General features: G+C 40.1%; 1 protein-coding gene across 2 annotated transcripts in view; it reads right to left on the reverse strand.

Annotated features, from left to right (window-relative positions):
* The window catches only part of mapk10 (mitogen-activated protein kinase 10), a 38,732-nt gene extending 22,490 nt beyond the window's left edge, over nucleotides 1–16,242 (reverse strand). The window contains exons 1-3 of one of the 2 annotated variants that reach the window (XM_031754591.2): nucleotides 15,972–16,242; nucleotides 5,366–5,437; nucleotides 4,077–4,246 (exon numbers count right to left, since the gene is read on the reverse strand). In XM_031754591.2, the coding sequence (XP_031610451.2) occupies nucleotides 4,077–4,246; nucleotides 5,366–5,437; nucleotides 15,972–15,974 (245 nt within the window). In that variant the 5' untranslated portion in view covers nucleotides 15,975–16,242. Of the gene's footprint in view, nucleotides 1–4,076; nucleotides 4,247–5,339; nucleotides 5,438–15,971 lie in introns of both variants that reach the window. The other variant, XM_031754585.2, reaches the window with a different exon arrangement.
* Between the last annotated feature and the right edge of the window lie 836 nt (nucleotides 16,243–17,078).

Consider the following 17,078-nt stretch of genomic DNA (forward strand, 5'->3'; position numbering starts at 1 on the left):
CAGACAGGCTCAGTTTGACTCTAGAGTACTTTGGTATACAGAGGAGATCATGGAGATCATCAACTGTATTGTTTGATGGACAGTAAAAGTTGCTTCTCTAAGATCATTGATGATGTCTTTCCTTCTTGGTGTTGTTTTAATACACACCTGAATAAACTGCTAAAACTGCTAAGTGGTTGCTACTTAACCTCTTAATTAGTGAGGAAAAAGTAAGGGTATTTAGTTTGAGCTATCTATCTATCTATCTATCTATCTATCTATCTATCTATCTATCTATCTATCTATCTATCTATCTATCTATCTATCTATCTATCTATCTATCTATCTATCTATCTATCTATCTATCTATCTATCTAGTTGAAGTGTTACCAATGAAACTAAACCACACAGCAGAATGTGTGGTATATGTAGATGCCCTTTCCTTCCACAAAACGGCTGACACCAGTTTGATGACCATTACAGCAGAGTGGGTGCTTTGCTGGCTCAACACAATCCCAATTTCTGAAAGCCTCAGGTATTTTAGCTGTTTGTGGCAGTTTATGTTGGCCTTCGTTGAACGGTAATACAGAAAAAGCTGCCATAAAAATGTCATCTCACTGTCTCGGCTCAACCTCAAAATGTGCCTTTTCTGACGAGAAGCTATAAAATTGAGTTTCGAGGCATCTGACTGTGTACGGCTGGGTGGGATACGCTGTGGTTTGCCATGACTGTGTGGAGACTGCAGGCCAGAGATGATGTGTGGCCATGGAAACAGTGGAGCCTTCATAAAAGCATTGATCCAATAGGGATTTGGAGCCAGTCATCACATTTGTAGCTGAGTGAAAGATGATGTCATAACCAGCTAAACTACTTAAAGCCTTCATCTGTCCTAAGATGCTTGGGAAAGCTCATTCTGACCAACTCATAAGGTCAGAGATGTGCACAGATTGGGATTTTTGTGGGCGACAACATTAGCAGAGTGACTTTTAACTGCGGCACAGACAAGCAAGAACAACTTTTACCTCATTAGCATGTTCTCAGGCTTTACTGGGACAAGACTCTACTGATTGCATAAGAGAAGCAGAATGTGTACTTAGTCACTGCTGATTTTTTCCAGACAAGCTTGTGGATCTCTGTCTGCTCGTATGCATATTATTTGTTTGCAGTGAAAGCCCATGTATGTTATAAAATGTGTAAGCATTTAACCATCTGTGCAAACCATCAGACAGATGTTTATGTAAATATGATTATGTCACCCAGTCAGGGATTATGCTGAAGTTAAGACACAGCAAGTCACCTGTTTTATCTTGATAAATACACATGTCAAAGTCATTTAGTATGCTTTTATGTGTTTGTGAACATCTAAATGAGGCCTTATAGTTCAACCAATTTCATCTGTATGATCAGGATATGGTCAAGGATATTTATATCATTCTCTGTGGTTTTATGTGGTTTGGTTGCTTTAATACTATCACCATATGACACCAGATGACAGCTGTGGACACAGCCAAGCAGCGCACAGCAGAGCAGGTTCAATTAGATTTCCGCTCCCTGCCATCCATCTCGACAATATCCTTAAAATGGGCACAATCCCAGCATTAGCAGTTACAGCCTGCCCAAGCTCTTTTGCAAATGCACGAAATTGCTTTGGAGCGGAAGGAGAGTGGGATTGAGGACATGGGAAGCAAAGGAAGGACAATGAGAGAGGTCAAGTGAAGGGCAGGAGAGTTGAGAGCTAGCGAATCTTCAAAAACGACACAATATACACTGAAGTAAACAATGTCAGCTCAAGTCATCTCAGGGAGAGTTTGTGGCACGAGAATATCACCCTCAGTGACACAACATTAACATAAATAGAACTTATAGTTCTGTCTGGTCATTTCACAAAGACTGTAAGACGCATTCCTTTAAGTGGAGGCTTGGCAGACATTCCTCTGCATTCTGACAGGGCGTGCGTGAGTTGACTTGTAATGAATACAAGCTTCCTCTGCAATCTGGATTAAGGGTCCACTTAATGCCCACCCTGTAAGGCTCTTATGGCCCATACATCCATATTCAAAATAAACGATATGCCACCAGCTCACTGGAGGACACCGGGAAGGATACAAGACTACACCCTTCAAATCTGTGGAAAATATTAAGGGAAAAAAGCTAATTTTGATATTTGATGAGTGTAATTTTCATGAAAGTCTATTCAGAAACACCACAACTACAATTCATACTTCTATCACGTGGTATTATTAATGTTGCTACTATTTTAAAGTAGCAACAATTTAACTGTCTTTTTGGCTTTTTTAAGTATTTGCTATCAATTTTAGTCCAAATGTGGCTTAAAACAAGCAATTAAGATTGTAAACTCATCAGGAAAGTGTTTATTGAGGTCACAGATCAACTGAGAAGTAGGGTTGTTTTCCCACAGACTTCTGCACCAGTGCATCTTTCTTACAGGCAGCTAATAAGGAAGCCCCCCTGCCAGTCGCCTGAATTAGGTTTAGGGCACTTTGGCTTTATTTTTCAGCCTCTCAAGCTACACGGATTTTAGTAGGTATGCCTGCTCAACTCCCTGTCAATGCAAACATCTAATTAACTAATCAGTAACTCAATGTATTTTGGCTTGCTGACAGGATCAAGGCTAGCATGGTGGCACAGTGGTCAGCACTGTCACAGGTCTGCATGTGTTCTCTCTGATTTCCTCGCACACTCCAAAGACATGCGTGGGGTTAGGTTATCTGGCGATTCCAAATTGGCTGTAGGTGTGAATGCAAATGGCTGTTCACCTCTCCAAGTTGTAACATACTTCTTGCCTTTAGCAACAACACCATCATGACCTTGAATTTTATAAGTGGAAAGGGATGGATAGACATGGTCAAGACAACCTGCTGAAGTTCACACCGGACATAAGAATGAAGGTGACTTAAGTACTGTGGCACAGCTGTTGTTTGGCTGGTCTGAGTATTTTAGAAATTGCTGATCTACTAGGATTTTCCTGCACAACCATCCCCAAATACCCACTTGTTAAAAACAAAGCACACAGAAGAGCATTTCTGAACACATGCTGAACCTTTAAACAGATGGGCTACAACAGCATACGACCACACTGGGTGCCACTCCTGTCAACTAAGAAGAGGAAACTGAGGCTATAGTTCACACAGCCTTACTAAAATTATACAGAAGATTGGAAAAACGTTGGCTGGTCCAATTAGTCTGGGATTTCTGCTGAAATATTTCTGCTGAAATGCCTTTGAGCTGAATTTGCTGCATACAACATGAAATGATGTTGCATTCAAGTCCTACTTTATGTCGACAGCTCAGGCTGTCGGTGGTGTAATGGTGTGGGAAAACCCTTTAGCGCACTTTGGACAACTTGGTACAAACTTTTAGCCACCACAGTCTTACTGATTATTGTTGCTGACCATGTCCATTCCTTTATGATCACAGTGTACCCATCCTCTGATGGCTGCCTCCAGCATGATCATTTCAAATGTGACTCAGTCCAGTAGAGCACCTTTGGAATGCTCTATTGGATTGGAATGGGAGATTCCTATAATGTAAGTGCCGCTGAAAAATCTGTAGCAACTGTGTGGCTATCAGGTCACCATGGACCAAAATGTATGTTTTAAACACATTACTGAACCTCTGCCATGATGAATTAAGTCAGTTCTAAAGGCAAAAAAGTTAAAATCCATCTTTTATATACAGTCTATGTTCCCAATGTCAACATAAAACATCATTTAATGATTATTTTTTTCATAACATTAAAGATATTAACATTTATCAGCAGACACAGATAATTCAAACAGTTAAAATCACTGCATCTGCATGCCTCGATAAAGTTTAAACCAAACATTTGTGCAAATGAACAAAGAAGAAGAAATCTCTCCAGGCTTTTCAGAAGAATAGAAAATATGACTTTAATATATATTAAATTAGCAAAATTATTCAGAAAACCTCACAAATTCACTCCAACATTAAAAACAAACGTTAGAAAATCAGCTAGCAATGAGTTAACTGAGCATTAAAGATTACACCAAAGCCCATCAAACAGCTTCATATGATATAAAATAAGACATTAGAGAAATGTACCATTGAGCACTTACCAGACAATTCCCTGAGCTCCAGAACCAATGGGCTTTAAATTCTGGTAGCGTTTTAAAACTGTGAAGGTAGAGTCTCCCACTTCCACACTGTAGAACTGGTTGTCCACTTTGCTTTTGCTCATGTTGTAATGCTTGGCAATATATGACACATCCACTTGTTTTCCAAAACCCTTCAATGGGATGACATAAAATGCGTATGTAACACATCTACACTGCACATTTGTTTTTATTAGGTTACTCATTTTAAAATCGATATCATTGTTATATGATATATAGCCATAATAACCATCATTAATATCTAAGAAGAGCATCACATCATAACATGCATTTAACTGCTGTAAAGGCAACAAAAAAGCATGCGTTAAGGTCTATTTGGTAAAAATGGTAAAGTAGAATAAACAAGACAGGACTTATGGCTTAGCTGAGTTTACAGCTGAACAAATTCAATGCAGAAATATAATCTCTGTAATAGCCCCTCTAACGACATTAGCTTTAGTCCTTACTTGACTACATTTCACCCGGCAATCAGGCTGTAATTACTTGGGCAAAGCAGGCAACCAAATGGTGCCACAACAAAGCATATCAGGTAATTACAGACTTGGTAATTATAACACAGCTCACAAACCAAGCAAAGTTACTGCATATGCACTGCTATGGTTGAACCATCTTCTTTGTGCACAATGGGAGATTAATAAATCTGCTTTAAGGCGCTGAAGGTCGATGTCCTCCAAACTTATGATCAGATTATTCCTGTATATCTGGTATCTTTAGCAGCTTTTAAACATTCAGCTAGAATCTCATGTGCAATGCAAACATCCCAATCTATCTGAGCTCCAACTGAACTGTGTGTGGTTTTTCCTTATAACAAGCAACACAATGCATGTAAAAAGAGTCAAAATAAAGACTTTTTATCTTATGGAATCACAACCCTAGCTGAGTTTTGTATTTACACTGTGGGAACTCAAGAGGAGACGGCAATTAAGCTTGAGTAATGAGCAGATTATACTGTTTTCTTTTTGGTATAGACCTCGGTTAAAGATAAATAGTGGAGGTGTTGAACTAAAGTAGAAAATCAGGGCTTCAAACCTCTTAATCAAACCATTTTGCACAAATTGTGTTGTTTTTCTTAATTAAACATTTCAAATTATTTTTTGAGCACACAACTGCTTAAGAGCTCATTTTGCATACACAGAAAAAACAAAACAAAACAAAAAAAACATACAGAGTAAGAATAGAGGGAATGGAAGTGAATGAATACTGTACCTTTTTTACCTGTAAGGAACACACACCTGACAAAAGGCTATCTTTACATCCAGGACTGGTTGGCTGCAGTTATATAAGAAATGTCTGCTCATAAATACCTGAAAGACACAAACAGAGGAGAAGCAGAGAGTGAGCACATGTAGGTGTGGGTGTGGGTAGTGGCAATTTGTCACGGCAAAACAAAGATTTATTATTGTATTTCTGCAAAACAACACTCACACCTCTCCCCGTGTGGGGACTGAAACCCACCAGGAAAATTCACTTGTGTCCTCTCTACTCTGTTCCCATCATTCTCAATAAAAATGAGAAAAACAACAATTCGTCACCTCCCAGTCCTCGATAAATATGAACTGACCAGTTATTGATTCTTCATCAGAGCACATTCCAGTGTGGTTGCAGTGATCAATGCGTGTTGAAAATAAGACATGAAGAGGTGGTCCTATTGATGAGTGAAAGACGATGAGAAGATATTTGCTGCTGAATTCCAAAACACCTGAAAGCAAGTTTTCCCTTTAAAATTGATTATTACAGGTTTTGTGTAAATGTAAATTTAAAGCTAACAGTAAAAATCTATATCTTTTAAAACGTGCTTTCTTTTGCCCTCTGTGTGAGATCTGGTTTGTTAAATTTTAGATAGCTTACCTTGAAGACAGGAGAGCGAAAGAAATAGCTGCCCAAAGTTTTAAAAAAATTTACTGATCAGCACCTTTAAAAACTAGTACCCCCATTCATTAGCTTCTAAAACCACTTCAGCTTTTTTCTGTGTGACTTTTTCAGTCTTTTATATCATTGTGGAAGAATTTTGGCCCACTCTTGTTTACATTGCTTCACGTCACTGGGGTCATTTTCACTTTGGGATCATTGTTCTGTTGCATTACCCAATTCTTGCCAAGCTTTAGCTGTTGGACAGATGGCCTCACATTTGAAATTGAAATACTTTGGTATGCAAAAGGAGTTTATGGTCCATCCAATGACTGTAAGCCATCGAAGTCCTGCAGTTGCAAAACAAGCCCAAATCATCATCCCTCCGCCGCCATGCTTGACAGCTGATATGAAGTATCTGTGCTGATATGCTGTGTTTGGTTTTTGCCAAATGTAAGGTTTTATATTAAGGCTAAACACCTCCACTTTGGTCTCAAGTGTCCAAAGAATATGTGTGCATAAACACTGGGAAGAAAAAGGAACAGCTGGCCAAACTACTCAAAGGAAAAGCAAGGAAATTGACTGGTGACTCTAAAATCAGTCATAATTTTCCTCACATAAAGTCACGTGTGGTGCTGACTTCAAAGACTGAAAAGGTTTTTCCCAGAAAATTTTCCAGACACTCTTTTTCTAATTGTACTGTCATGAACTTCAAAATTTAACATGCTAACTGAGGCCTGTAGAGTGTGAGATGTAGTGCTTGGGTTCTTTTGGAATTTCTCTGAACATTGCATGGTCTGATCTCCCCAAAAATTATTCTTGTGAACATGTGCATATGCATTGATAGTTGATCTCAATATACAATGACATGTCATAGAAATCAATCCGTGACATATAAGTTGTGCAACTACATGTTTTTCTGATTTTTCAATCTTAGTGCCGCAAATGCAAATAAAAAAAGTGATGTCAACCATTTTCCTGTTGACACTGTATGCATTTATCCAACCTCCTATTTTAACACAAGAATACTAAACTTGTTAACCTTTTCAACCTACAGGAACATATCAGTTTGGAAACTAAGAGGATTACACAAGCGGTTTCCCAGGAATATATTTAACACTACCATCACAGGTGAAAAAGCTTTTTCAAAAGCCAGTACCATCAAGGACTGCATTTGCATAAAAGCAGTGCAGTGAATTTTGGTAAAGCTTTGAGGCTTTTACTGTGAAACAGCAGCTAATGGGTAAATTTGGTTTAACTGGAGATTTGCCCATTTTCTTTAGCTTTTTTTTTCATTGCCAGAGTGAAGCAAAGAGGAAATGAGCTCTGAATGACAGCAGCTCCCACATTAAGCTGGAGGGAGAGCTCGCCCACAATGACTCTATCTTTGAGGGGTTTTCAGGTAATGAAAGTCCTAGAAGGCTAAAGACCACGTCTTTCAAATAAGTTCATACATGATGTTAATGATGCTACTAAAAATAGAGAAGGAGGGGGGGGATAAAAGACCTTTTTCAGTAGTTCAGGAGTTCACATGTGGTTGTAAAACTACACAAATGTCACCAAACACTTTGGAGGACGTCCTCGTCTCTCGCAAAGCATTGAAAGGATCCGACTCTGCAATTTTCTCCGAGGAGCAAATGGACATAAATGTCTCTTTTAACTCTAGCTGTCCTCTAATACTGTCATAGCTCCCACTTTAATGCGTGTGCTGAATCCAAAGGGAGCAGAGCAGCTTTTAGAAAAGAGATAAGGGACTCCAAGGTGGGAGATTTCTGGTTCAGCTTATTTCACTTGAAAAAGTGTTAAAGTAAATGGGTGAATTTCACTGTTGGGTGTGGTAGGAATTTGTGCTATTAAATTAGGAGAAATTAATTAATAATCATTCATAAACTGATTTTTTAAAATCTGTTTTGAAACAAAGAAAAGGGTAGGGTAATGAGACGAGAAAGATATGTGATTTTTGAGCCCACAGTTTCCAACGCGTCAAACCACTATAGTAATGTCATTCCACATGTGTGTGTTTGACTAGCATCCCGGTCACCACATTAAGTAGCATAATATTTGCTGTTAATTTAACAGGTCAACACTGAATCAGCCCTGGCACGGGGCTAGCTGTATCTGTGCTGCTCTAATCTTTACCTGCGTGAGTACATAAGCTATTAAAGCCCTCACAGGCCAAACTGTTTGTCTTCCAGCAGTATACGCTGGTAAACACCACCTAGATGGTGGCGGGATCCTGCACACTACAGTCCTGTCAAACCTAACAGCATATTTATATGCAGACGTTCATTTAAAAATATTGCAACCTCATAAAAAAAACTAGTAAAACACGTTTTAATTATGCTTTCTTTGCTTTTTAAAAAAAATGATAAATAAACAGTTCAATAAAAAGCTTTCATTTCTAATGCAACACGTTTCCATAAGACTTTTAACAGACAGCAGATGGTGAATACATTTCCATCAGAGCGAATGAAAGATGAAGGAGAGACTGAGTACAGACCATAAACAATTTACCTGGGAGCCAACATTTTTTGGAGATTACAGTTTTAAAATTAGAGCGTGGCTGTCTGGCACGTCGTTAAAAACGAGCAAAATTGGGTAATTATCAGGAAAAGTTATTCATGAAGAAGCAATGAAAATGACAGACCAAAACAAATCGCACCACAACAGTTTCTTCCCTCCCACGTTAGCCCACAGCTAAAAACACACACACACAAAACAAACACAAAAAACCCCACCAGATTTTGTGCTTTGTTTGTTTAACCCTGTGATTACATTCTGCTGATTGTCCTTATGGCAGAAATGCTTCTTGCACCTACAGTTACCACTCCTTAAAATGCCCATATATCATCCTGACTGCAATATGTCGTCTCAGTACAAGCCGGCATCAGCTGATTGAGAGGTTGAATAAGCAAAAAGTAAGGATAATGTGAGGATGAGTTTTAAGACCTGCCTACATTACAATGAATTGACCTTGAAGATTTTATAACACTACAGCAGTTACAAGCATGACTTACTCTGCTTTAAAGTGCCTTTCACCTTCAGCCTTGCTCTGCAGAAGACTGTGATGTATAGGGCATGTTTAATATGGTTGCAGGGGTTTCTATCAGGAGTGTAGAAAACAGCTTAGAGTGAGCAGTGCAGATACAATTTCCAACAGTACAGTGTCTCATGTCGGATTCATTCCCTTTAAAAGAAAGCTAACTTTGCTAATGGCAGCATAAATGCCTTGCATGGTGCTAATATCTTGCTTCAGGAGCTCAAAGAACAAAGTTTTCATTTTCAGGAAGTTCACTTTCCAGCTCTGTGCTTTTGAAACCTGGATTGACTCTATGAAGGTGAGAACTGTCTCCGAAGTATTACTCTACATTGCATCACGCTTAAGAAAGCAACAGCTTTATAGGATGTTGAGGAGTCTTGGCATTGTAAACTATATAAAAACGGCAGCAGTCGGTAGGACTTTAGTAGCACTGCCATCATGTCTGACATTTTTTAGTTTTTTTGTTTTCCTAGTTTGAAAATGACAACTGAGAGCCTGTGTCAAAGTTATTAAATGCAGGACCAGTTGAGCCAGGTGAGTGAACTCCCATCAGTCCCAGTTCCAGACCATGTAATTGCTTTAACATATTTGAATAACTATTAGTATAGTCACTTTACTGTTCCCAAAAAAGCATCATTACTAATGCAGATTTCTTTAAACAAAAACAGCAACACATTGATTTAGCTCTGATTCTTTCTTTTTTCTTAAACTAAACAAGAGACATAGATAACTGAAACAATAACTTTATATTTTATGCATGTTATTAAGTCCCAAATTATTAGATGGGGAAGCAGGCTGTAGAAATGGAATCATTAACAAATAAAATAAAGAAAGAAAATAGATTAAAAATGTTTATAAATACATTTTAAAAAGTAAAATGAAGAGTTTTACAAGTACTGGCTCTGGTTTTTATGTAAGCGTCACCTTCAGTCATCTTTTCAAAAATTGCTAACAGTCATCCACAAAAAAAATAGGAGACATAAAAAGAGGAGAAATCATGCAGTGCAAACAAATTCAGGCTATTTCACATAGGCCACAAGTAAACTCTCTCAGAAGCAGCATTGCATTTACAGAAATGAATCTATTGTATGATTACAAAAAAAGTGACCAACTGCCATTAAGAGACAACTAGAGAAACTCAAGAACGGAACAATGAAAAAGACAGCATGGAAATGCAGAAAGGTTTTAATTATCTTAAATTGGCTAATGTAGATGATGTATGGTACGTTTCAGGATTAACTGGAGTGGCTGTTGTGTGTACGTGCATTTGCCTGCAGTTGTAGCTGATCCTTGTTATTTGGATCCTGGGCATTGTGTTACATCCACCCCTGTGGGTACAACTGTACCTCAGGCAACTAGTGATCACTTTAGGTAGGAGGCAGGATCCTAAAATACAGCATTAGTTCCTAATTCTTGTTCAATCAACTGTAGGAGGTTTGAGATTTTCTGATGCTTCTTTTTTGCTCATACCTGGCAGAAAGGTTTATATTATATAGTGTTATATAGTTTACAATTTACATTCAAATAGTCTTTTACATAGAACTATTCCAAAGAGAGTATTGGTGTATTTGTCTGTGTGTGTAACACATAAAATACTAAATGTATGACAGTGATTTTCAGCTCTAATATATACAGATATTTAAATGTACATGGTGAAGGCTTTTCCTTGATAAACCAAACCAATCACATTATCACTATAGGTGAGGCAAACTACAGTAGCTCTACAGTAAAATGCAGATCATATTTTACCACGCCAGGTTATCAAAATTGTGCATCTTTGATCATGATCAGCAGAAACACTAGAGCAACTGATTAAAAGAGAAAACTGACCACCACGCTCTGTAAGTTAGTTTTGAGTGTGGCCTGCAGTAACCTTCGCGGTAAATCCCTTCTACCCCGTATGAACACTTACTGTATTGATCCAGGCCATTTAAAAAAAAAGTATCTGCAGATGTTAAAGAAAGGAGAGCTTGGATGCTCTGCAGTGTATCTGGTGCTCAGTGCTCATGTTGTGAGGCTGCTAGCTGGGGTCACAGATGCACCTGCCACAGATGCATGGCTAAGACAGGTGAAGCTGTGACCGAATATGATTATTATTCCATCTTTGACTCCTCCTACGGTGTCTTTCTTCTCTTTTAAGTTCAACATGCTAGTGTTTAGTTACAAACTCAACAAAGGAGTTGAGGAATACAGTCGCTTTAGTGCAAAGCCCAGCCAGCTGAAAAAGTAGACAGTTTTGCACCCATTCATTTTAACAAGTGCTATCCAAAGGCTGCACTCACCTAATCACAGATACAGTGTTATGGATACAGTGAAATAGTTACTCCTTTTAATATGGTCTGAACTGGAGGTGGTCTACTATAATACATGGCCCTGATACAGTGTTAGTTGTCTCCCAGGTCAAAGGAAAGGCAAACCTTAGTTTGAGGTAACACAAAAGTAATCTTCAAAAACAGATTTTGCTGGGGTTTTTTTCCTTTTGGGGCCTCAGTGTATTAATATTGTGGTCAACACCAATACTAAAATTATTTATCCAAACTAATAACCAGTACAAAACCTTTGCAGTAAAGCTAAGAGGCTTTGGGGTACCGTCAAGTTCTTCTGACTCTGACCTTTCAAGTGTGGTAAGTTTAAAAGCCCACAGACTATTATTAAAGGATCTGTTATGAGATATTTCTTGTGTGTCATGAGGGTCCATTTCATTACTAGCTGCAGAACTGCAGCCAAGGGGCGTCATGCCAATATCTACCAAGAGTCTCTCAGGACTGAAAGGTGTGTTTGACTATGTCTGCCATTTCTGCTTTTGAAAATATTCATAGAGAGAAATGGTAGACATAGCGGTCATAGCGGCCTCTGAGACAGAGAAAAAAAGTATTTTATCCAATGGTACAGTGTAGTAATAAGCACCGGCAGGAACAGTGTTAGAGGTGCAGGTGTTGGAAACAGGCAATAATGATGCTCGTCTTTGTGTGGTAGCTATGTCTCACCTGCTTTCAGCGGGCATTTTACGCCTGTTTTTTGGTTGGACTCACGCACATTGCTACAGGATGGCATTGTTGTGCTTCTACGGTTCTCCCCACTGTATTCTTTGTTCAGCAAAGGCACTGTCTGTGCTGTCAGGCTGATTGACTACTAAAAAGTAATGATAAAGCACAATAAAGCCAGTCATGTGCCAGTCAAAATGTCCACAGATACCAATGTTTGCTCTCATATCCATCTTTTCTCTCCATCTTCCCACTCCACTCCTTTTGTTGATGTCACCCAGTTCGCACCACAACATTGCACATATCCCCCTTGTTTCTTTATTCCTCCCTCCATCGTCCGCACTGATGAGAGCCTGCATTTTTCCCTACCCTTCCTGTCTTTTGTCCCTCCCTCGCTCCCACCATTCCCACTCCCAGGCTCCCAGCCTGCCTGCAATTGTCTCCCCTCCCCCTCCCTCGGAGCTCCATTGTGAGTGCTTGGTTCAGCAGCCTCAGCCTCTCCTGCAGTATGCAGCGAATGCCTCGTCTTTTCCTTGTGCAGCCTGAGCTAAACGCAGCACAGCCTCCCCCTTTTGGGCTCGGGGAAAACAGAAAAGTAACTGCAGGGCCCAGGCAGGAGAACAAGACTTGGACTGACTCATCTAAGGGGTGTCAGAATCCGAACGCTCACTGACACCCATCGATTTGTTTCTTCACAGCTGCAAATCTGCTCACCTCCTCTGTCTCTGCTCTCGTACGTAGTCTTGCTCGCATCCTCTGATTTGCTTTAGGTAAACAGCAGGCACGCTGGCCGAAAAACCACGCTGACACTGCAGTTTTCTGATAGGCTGCATAGTAACGACATGTACACCTTTGGCAAGTGCTGAGTGCAATCATCTGATTTACAGCTTTTCTTGCAAAACCTGACACACATTCAGTAGAAGGAGAAGAAGAAGAGCCACAACTGGAGCATCCTGCAAAAATGGCATCCTGAACACTTTTAACTTTTATTTTGGCATAATGACAGAGAAGTTTTCAGCACTGTCATGTGAACTGTGAACATTTCTATTGCTCTGTTTCAACTGTGGCATACTTTCCGAACTTTTATACTTGTAAACACCTCAGTTTGAGCAAAACAACAAAAATCGACCCCCCTGTGTTGATGAATTTATGTAACTCCTCCACCCTCAGGTCCTTTGATAACACCTGAGTTTCCACGGTGACCTTTGTTGTCTCCTAATTATCTTCATATGCAGTGTGAGAAGATTGCGATCAAATCTAAAACAGCTCAAAGTCTTGCACGCAGCTATCTGTAAAGGCAAATAAAAGCTGCATATTTGTCAGATCAAATCCAATTACATAACTGCATTTCCCATGCTGCAGGCATATTGTCACTGTTTGTCTGTAGTTGTAAGCAATACTGCGACTCGGGGGGGAATAAACTGGCACACAGCGAGAATTTCATTTTTTAAAACTAAAATAAATAAGAGCATGCTATGAAAGATATCCTCGGAGCACATTTTTCAGCTTTCTAAGCAGTTATATCTAGGACATTACTAATAGTTATGTGATTTTAAGTGTGACCACTTACCAAGCACGTCTTAATCTACTTCAGGCTGGCTAAATAAATCTTCTCTCCCTTACTTGCTTACATTTTTTCACAGCCAGCGTTTTCCATATTTTTTCCTCTCTTGTTTAATTATCCATCTTGAGACAACTGTTGAATTTAATTCACCCAAGTTAATAACTGAGCTGTCATTGTAATATGGATTATTAGCACCAATCCACAGCTAGGAACAATGCTCAGCTGGGGTCACTGGGTGATGGCAGACTGTGCCAGCGTTCCTCAGTAACCCATCCTCATCTAATGATGAGTTTGACCTTCCATAAACGAGAGCAATGACAGACAGGCCCTCAGATGACTGATGTGGATATTTAAGTAACTGATTGTCAGGAGGAGGAAGGTTTTTTTTTCAGCTTCAGACTCGCTACCATGAATCTCTACAGTAATTTCAATTATTATTTTTTGTTGTTTATCCATTCCTCTCCTCCCTGTGGTTTCATTTGTAATGACTTTGCTGTTATATAGCATTGCCAGCTGAATATATTTAAGACTAGGAGTGCCATTTGGGCAAAACGGGACATTTAAAGACATTACCACAGACTGTGTGAAACTGACTGGAGTGACCAACCAAATAATGGCTAGAAGATAACATTCCCTACTTTGCTGATTAATAAAGCCTGAAATCCCTCCATTATCTCAACTTAATGCACTGCCTTATTTTATTACATAACAAAGGATTATTGCACTGATGCTCCAGACTCAGCAAAACAAAAACAGAATGGTGGAAAAAAATGAGTGCAATGGTGCAGCATAATATTAGTCTACTGGTGACTATTTCTATTGATGATGCTCCGTTATATAAACAAGCTGCCTCACTGCTAGTCAATATCACATCAAATCAAATAGACTGTTTTTTTAAAATATGAATTTATATAATGCTGGAGCTACTTTTGAAATTCACCAGAGGTGTTTTGGGGGGAGTTCCTTTTTGGCAGCTAAAGATGACAAGGAGGAGAAAGGGTAGAATAGAACCTTTAGCCTATTTATCCAATAAAAAAGAAATAAAAAGCAACTCTTCAGCTGCTGCGGAGACACCCATAAAAAAAGCTTTGTTTAACTGTTAAGCCTGTTCCCTGCAGCACTTTCACAAACATGGAAGCCTGCTCCTGAATAATTCAGCACACAAGGTCACGGCACACAAAAAAAGAAAAAAAGAAAACTCTATTTCCCTCCTGTCATGAACATGAAGAGTTTGTTGTGATCCCTTCAAACATCTATTGACTCCACTGCACAGCACAAAGCCAGCAATTAGTCCATGACTATGGGCCTGCACAAAAACAAGAAATAGTAATAGAACAGAGAGCCCTGCTCATGTCTGCATACCTGTGCAATCAGTGCAGTAGGTGAGGTGGGTTTGCCATGCCTTCCCAATGATCGAGCACTCAGGACAAAGCTGATTTAGAGAAATTACCTTCCTCTGCAGCTTCATCTCATTTAATCCACTACACAGCATGCAGCCCACATTAGGGCTGAACAGCACCTCTCTCTCTCTCTCTCTCTCTCTCTCTGCAGGATTAGGATTATTTGAAGTTCAGCTTTCATGACAAACAGCCCAGAAATTACTTCAACTGTTTCTTTTCATATACACTATAAACAATCACAGCAGCAAAACCACGACTCTTAGAGACACCCATATGGGCTTATAAATCACCACTATAGCACAGACTGTTTGCAGGAGGACACAGTTTTCCAGCACTTATGAAAGACATGAGGCAAGCCCCCCCCATCATCTCTGTGAAGTACTGATGGTCTGCATAATGCACAAGGTGCGCAGTTGACTTGTGAGGGGGAGGAGGAGGGACAAGCCCTGCATGTAGGCCTCCAATATGTAGCCTGTGTAAGGCTATGAAGAGATATGAAGAGCATCACTCAGCCAACATCCAGTTTCAGCCGCCAATCAAACATACATAACGCCGACTAATCGGACTGTGTGGATGTATGGAAAGGGAGGTAGCCTGGATACCCCCCCCCCCCACCCCCACCCCTCTCTCTCTCTCTCTCTCACCCAATTTGGATGATGTTATTATCGATGTGCGTTCAAGGCAATGCAAGATGCGAGATATTTTGTCAGGAGAGGGCTCGCGTCGTTATGAAATCCCCCACAGCCCTGTTAGTGAGTTATAGAACAACACACGCGGCTATGAATGACTCAAGATGGGGTTGATTATTTATTTATTTATTTATTTATTTATTTATTTATTTATTTATCAATCGCTGTCCGTTTTCCCCCCTTCACTGAGGCATCACCAGTGGACTTCATTAACCTTCCCTTCCGATCAATATTCATCACTCCACCCTCCGGCCAGGCACGAGATCCAAGCATCGCATCCACACTGAAATAAAACAAATCCGTCCGGCCTTACCATTCCGTGCCAGTTGATGACGATCCCAGTCCTGTGCCTGTCCTTTTCAAAACATCCCGACGGGAAACACTGCGGAGACCATAGCTGAAGGCTTCATGAAAACGTTCATTGATGTGAGGAGGGAGAGGTAAAAAGGGGTCCGAAAAAGAAGACGAGAGAGAAAGGGGGAAAAGAAGCAGAGGTGGACCGAACCGAGGTTTGCTGATGCTGAATCACTCTCCCTCAGCTCACCACCTTGCAACCATTGTGCTGCAAGATGCTGGCTGTACCATTGTGGACCTCACCAGAGCAGAGAGAGAGAGAGAGAGAGAGGAGAGGGAGGGAAGAGGGGGGGAATGGGGGGGCGATGTTGCCATGGCAACCGAACAGGAGCACGTCTGACGTCAAAGCCAGGACAGAGAGGGGAGAGGGAGAGATCACATGGAAGCTGTCCCCCCGGATGGGAGGGGCGTGTTAGAGCATCTTCTCATCCCATCCTGTACCGTCCCGCTGGTGCGGTCACGCAGATCGTTGAGGATATGAAGCTCTGTTATTGCTCAGGTTTCCAGGGGCGTGTCTGCTGCCAGCCCCGACTACTCCACTCATCTGACCACTTCAAACAAACTACTGCCAGTTCTAAGACTATATGCAAGGTACTACAGATACTACCAGTACAGTGTTATTTTTTTAGAGGAATAGTTTTACACACACAAACACATTAAACAAAGCTGACATTTAAACTGTTTTGTGAGCTTTGTGAGGAGGCTTCCACACAGAGACTTCTGCATGGAAACCTGCATATGTAAATTAAAAGGGAGAGGGACCAAAACATTGAGTATTTAGCCTAAGTGAGATTTACCAGCCAAGAAGTAAAAAAAAAAAAAGAAGAAGATAAGGAGATAATCACATCAATGTAATAGTCTCAGCCAGACCAACTCTGGAAAAATAGTCTGCCTCTGCCACTGGTTTACTTTGTTAAATGCTTATCTTCCATTGCTCATTTTGTTAGTAGCTGATAAAATGTCTTTTCTTGTAAAAAACCAACCAAGCAACCAAAAAGAAAAACAAAAAATCCCTTTCTGTCATAATTTGTCAAAAATCCCTCCTGAACCAAGCTGATAAATGCAC

Source organism: Oreochromis aureus, linkage group 7 (genome assembly GCF_013358895.1).
Source record: "Oreochromis aureus strain Israel breed Guangdong linkage group 7, ZZ_aureus, whole genome shotgun sequence".
NCBI lineage: Eukaryota > Metazoa > Chordata > Actinopteri > Cichliformes > Cichlidae > Oreochromis > Oreochromis aureus.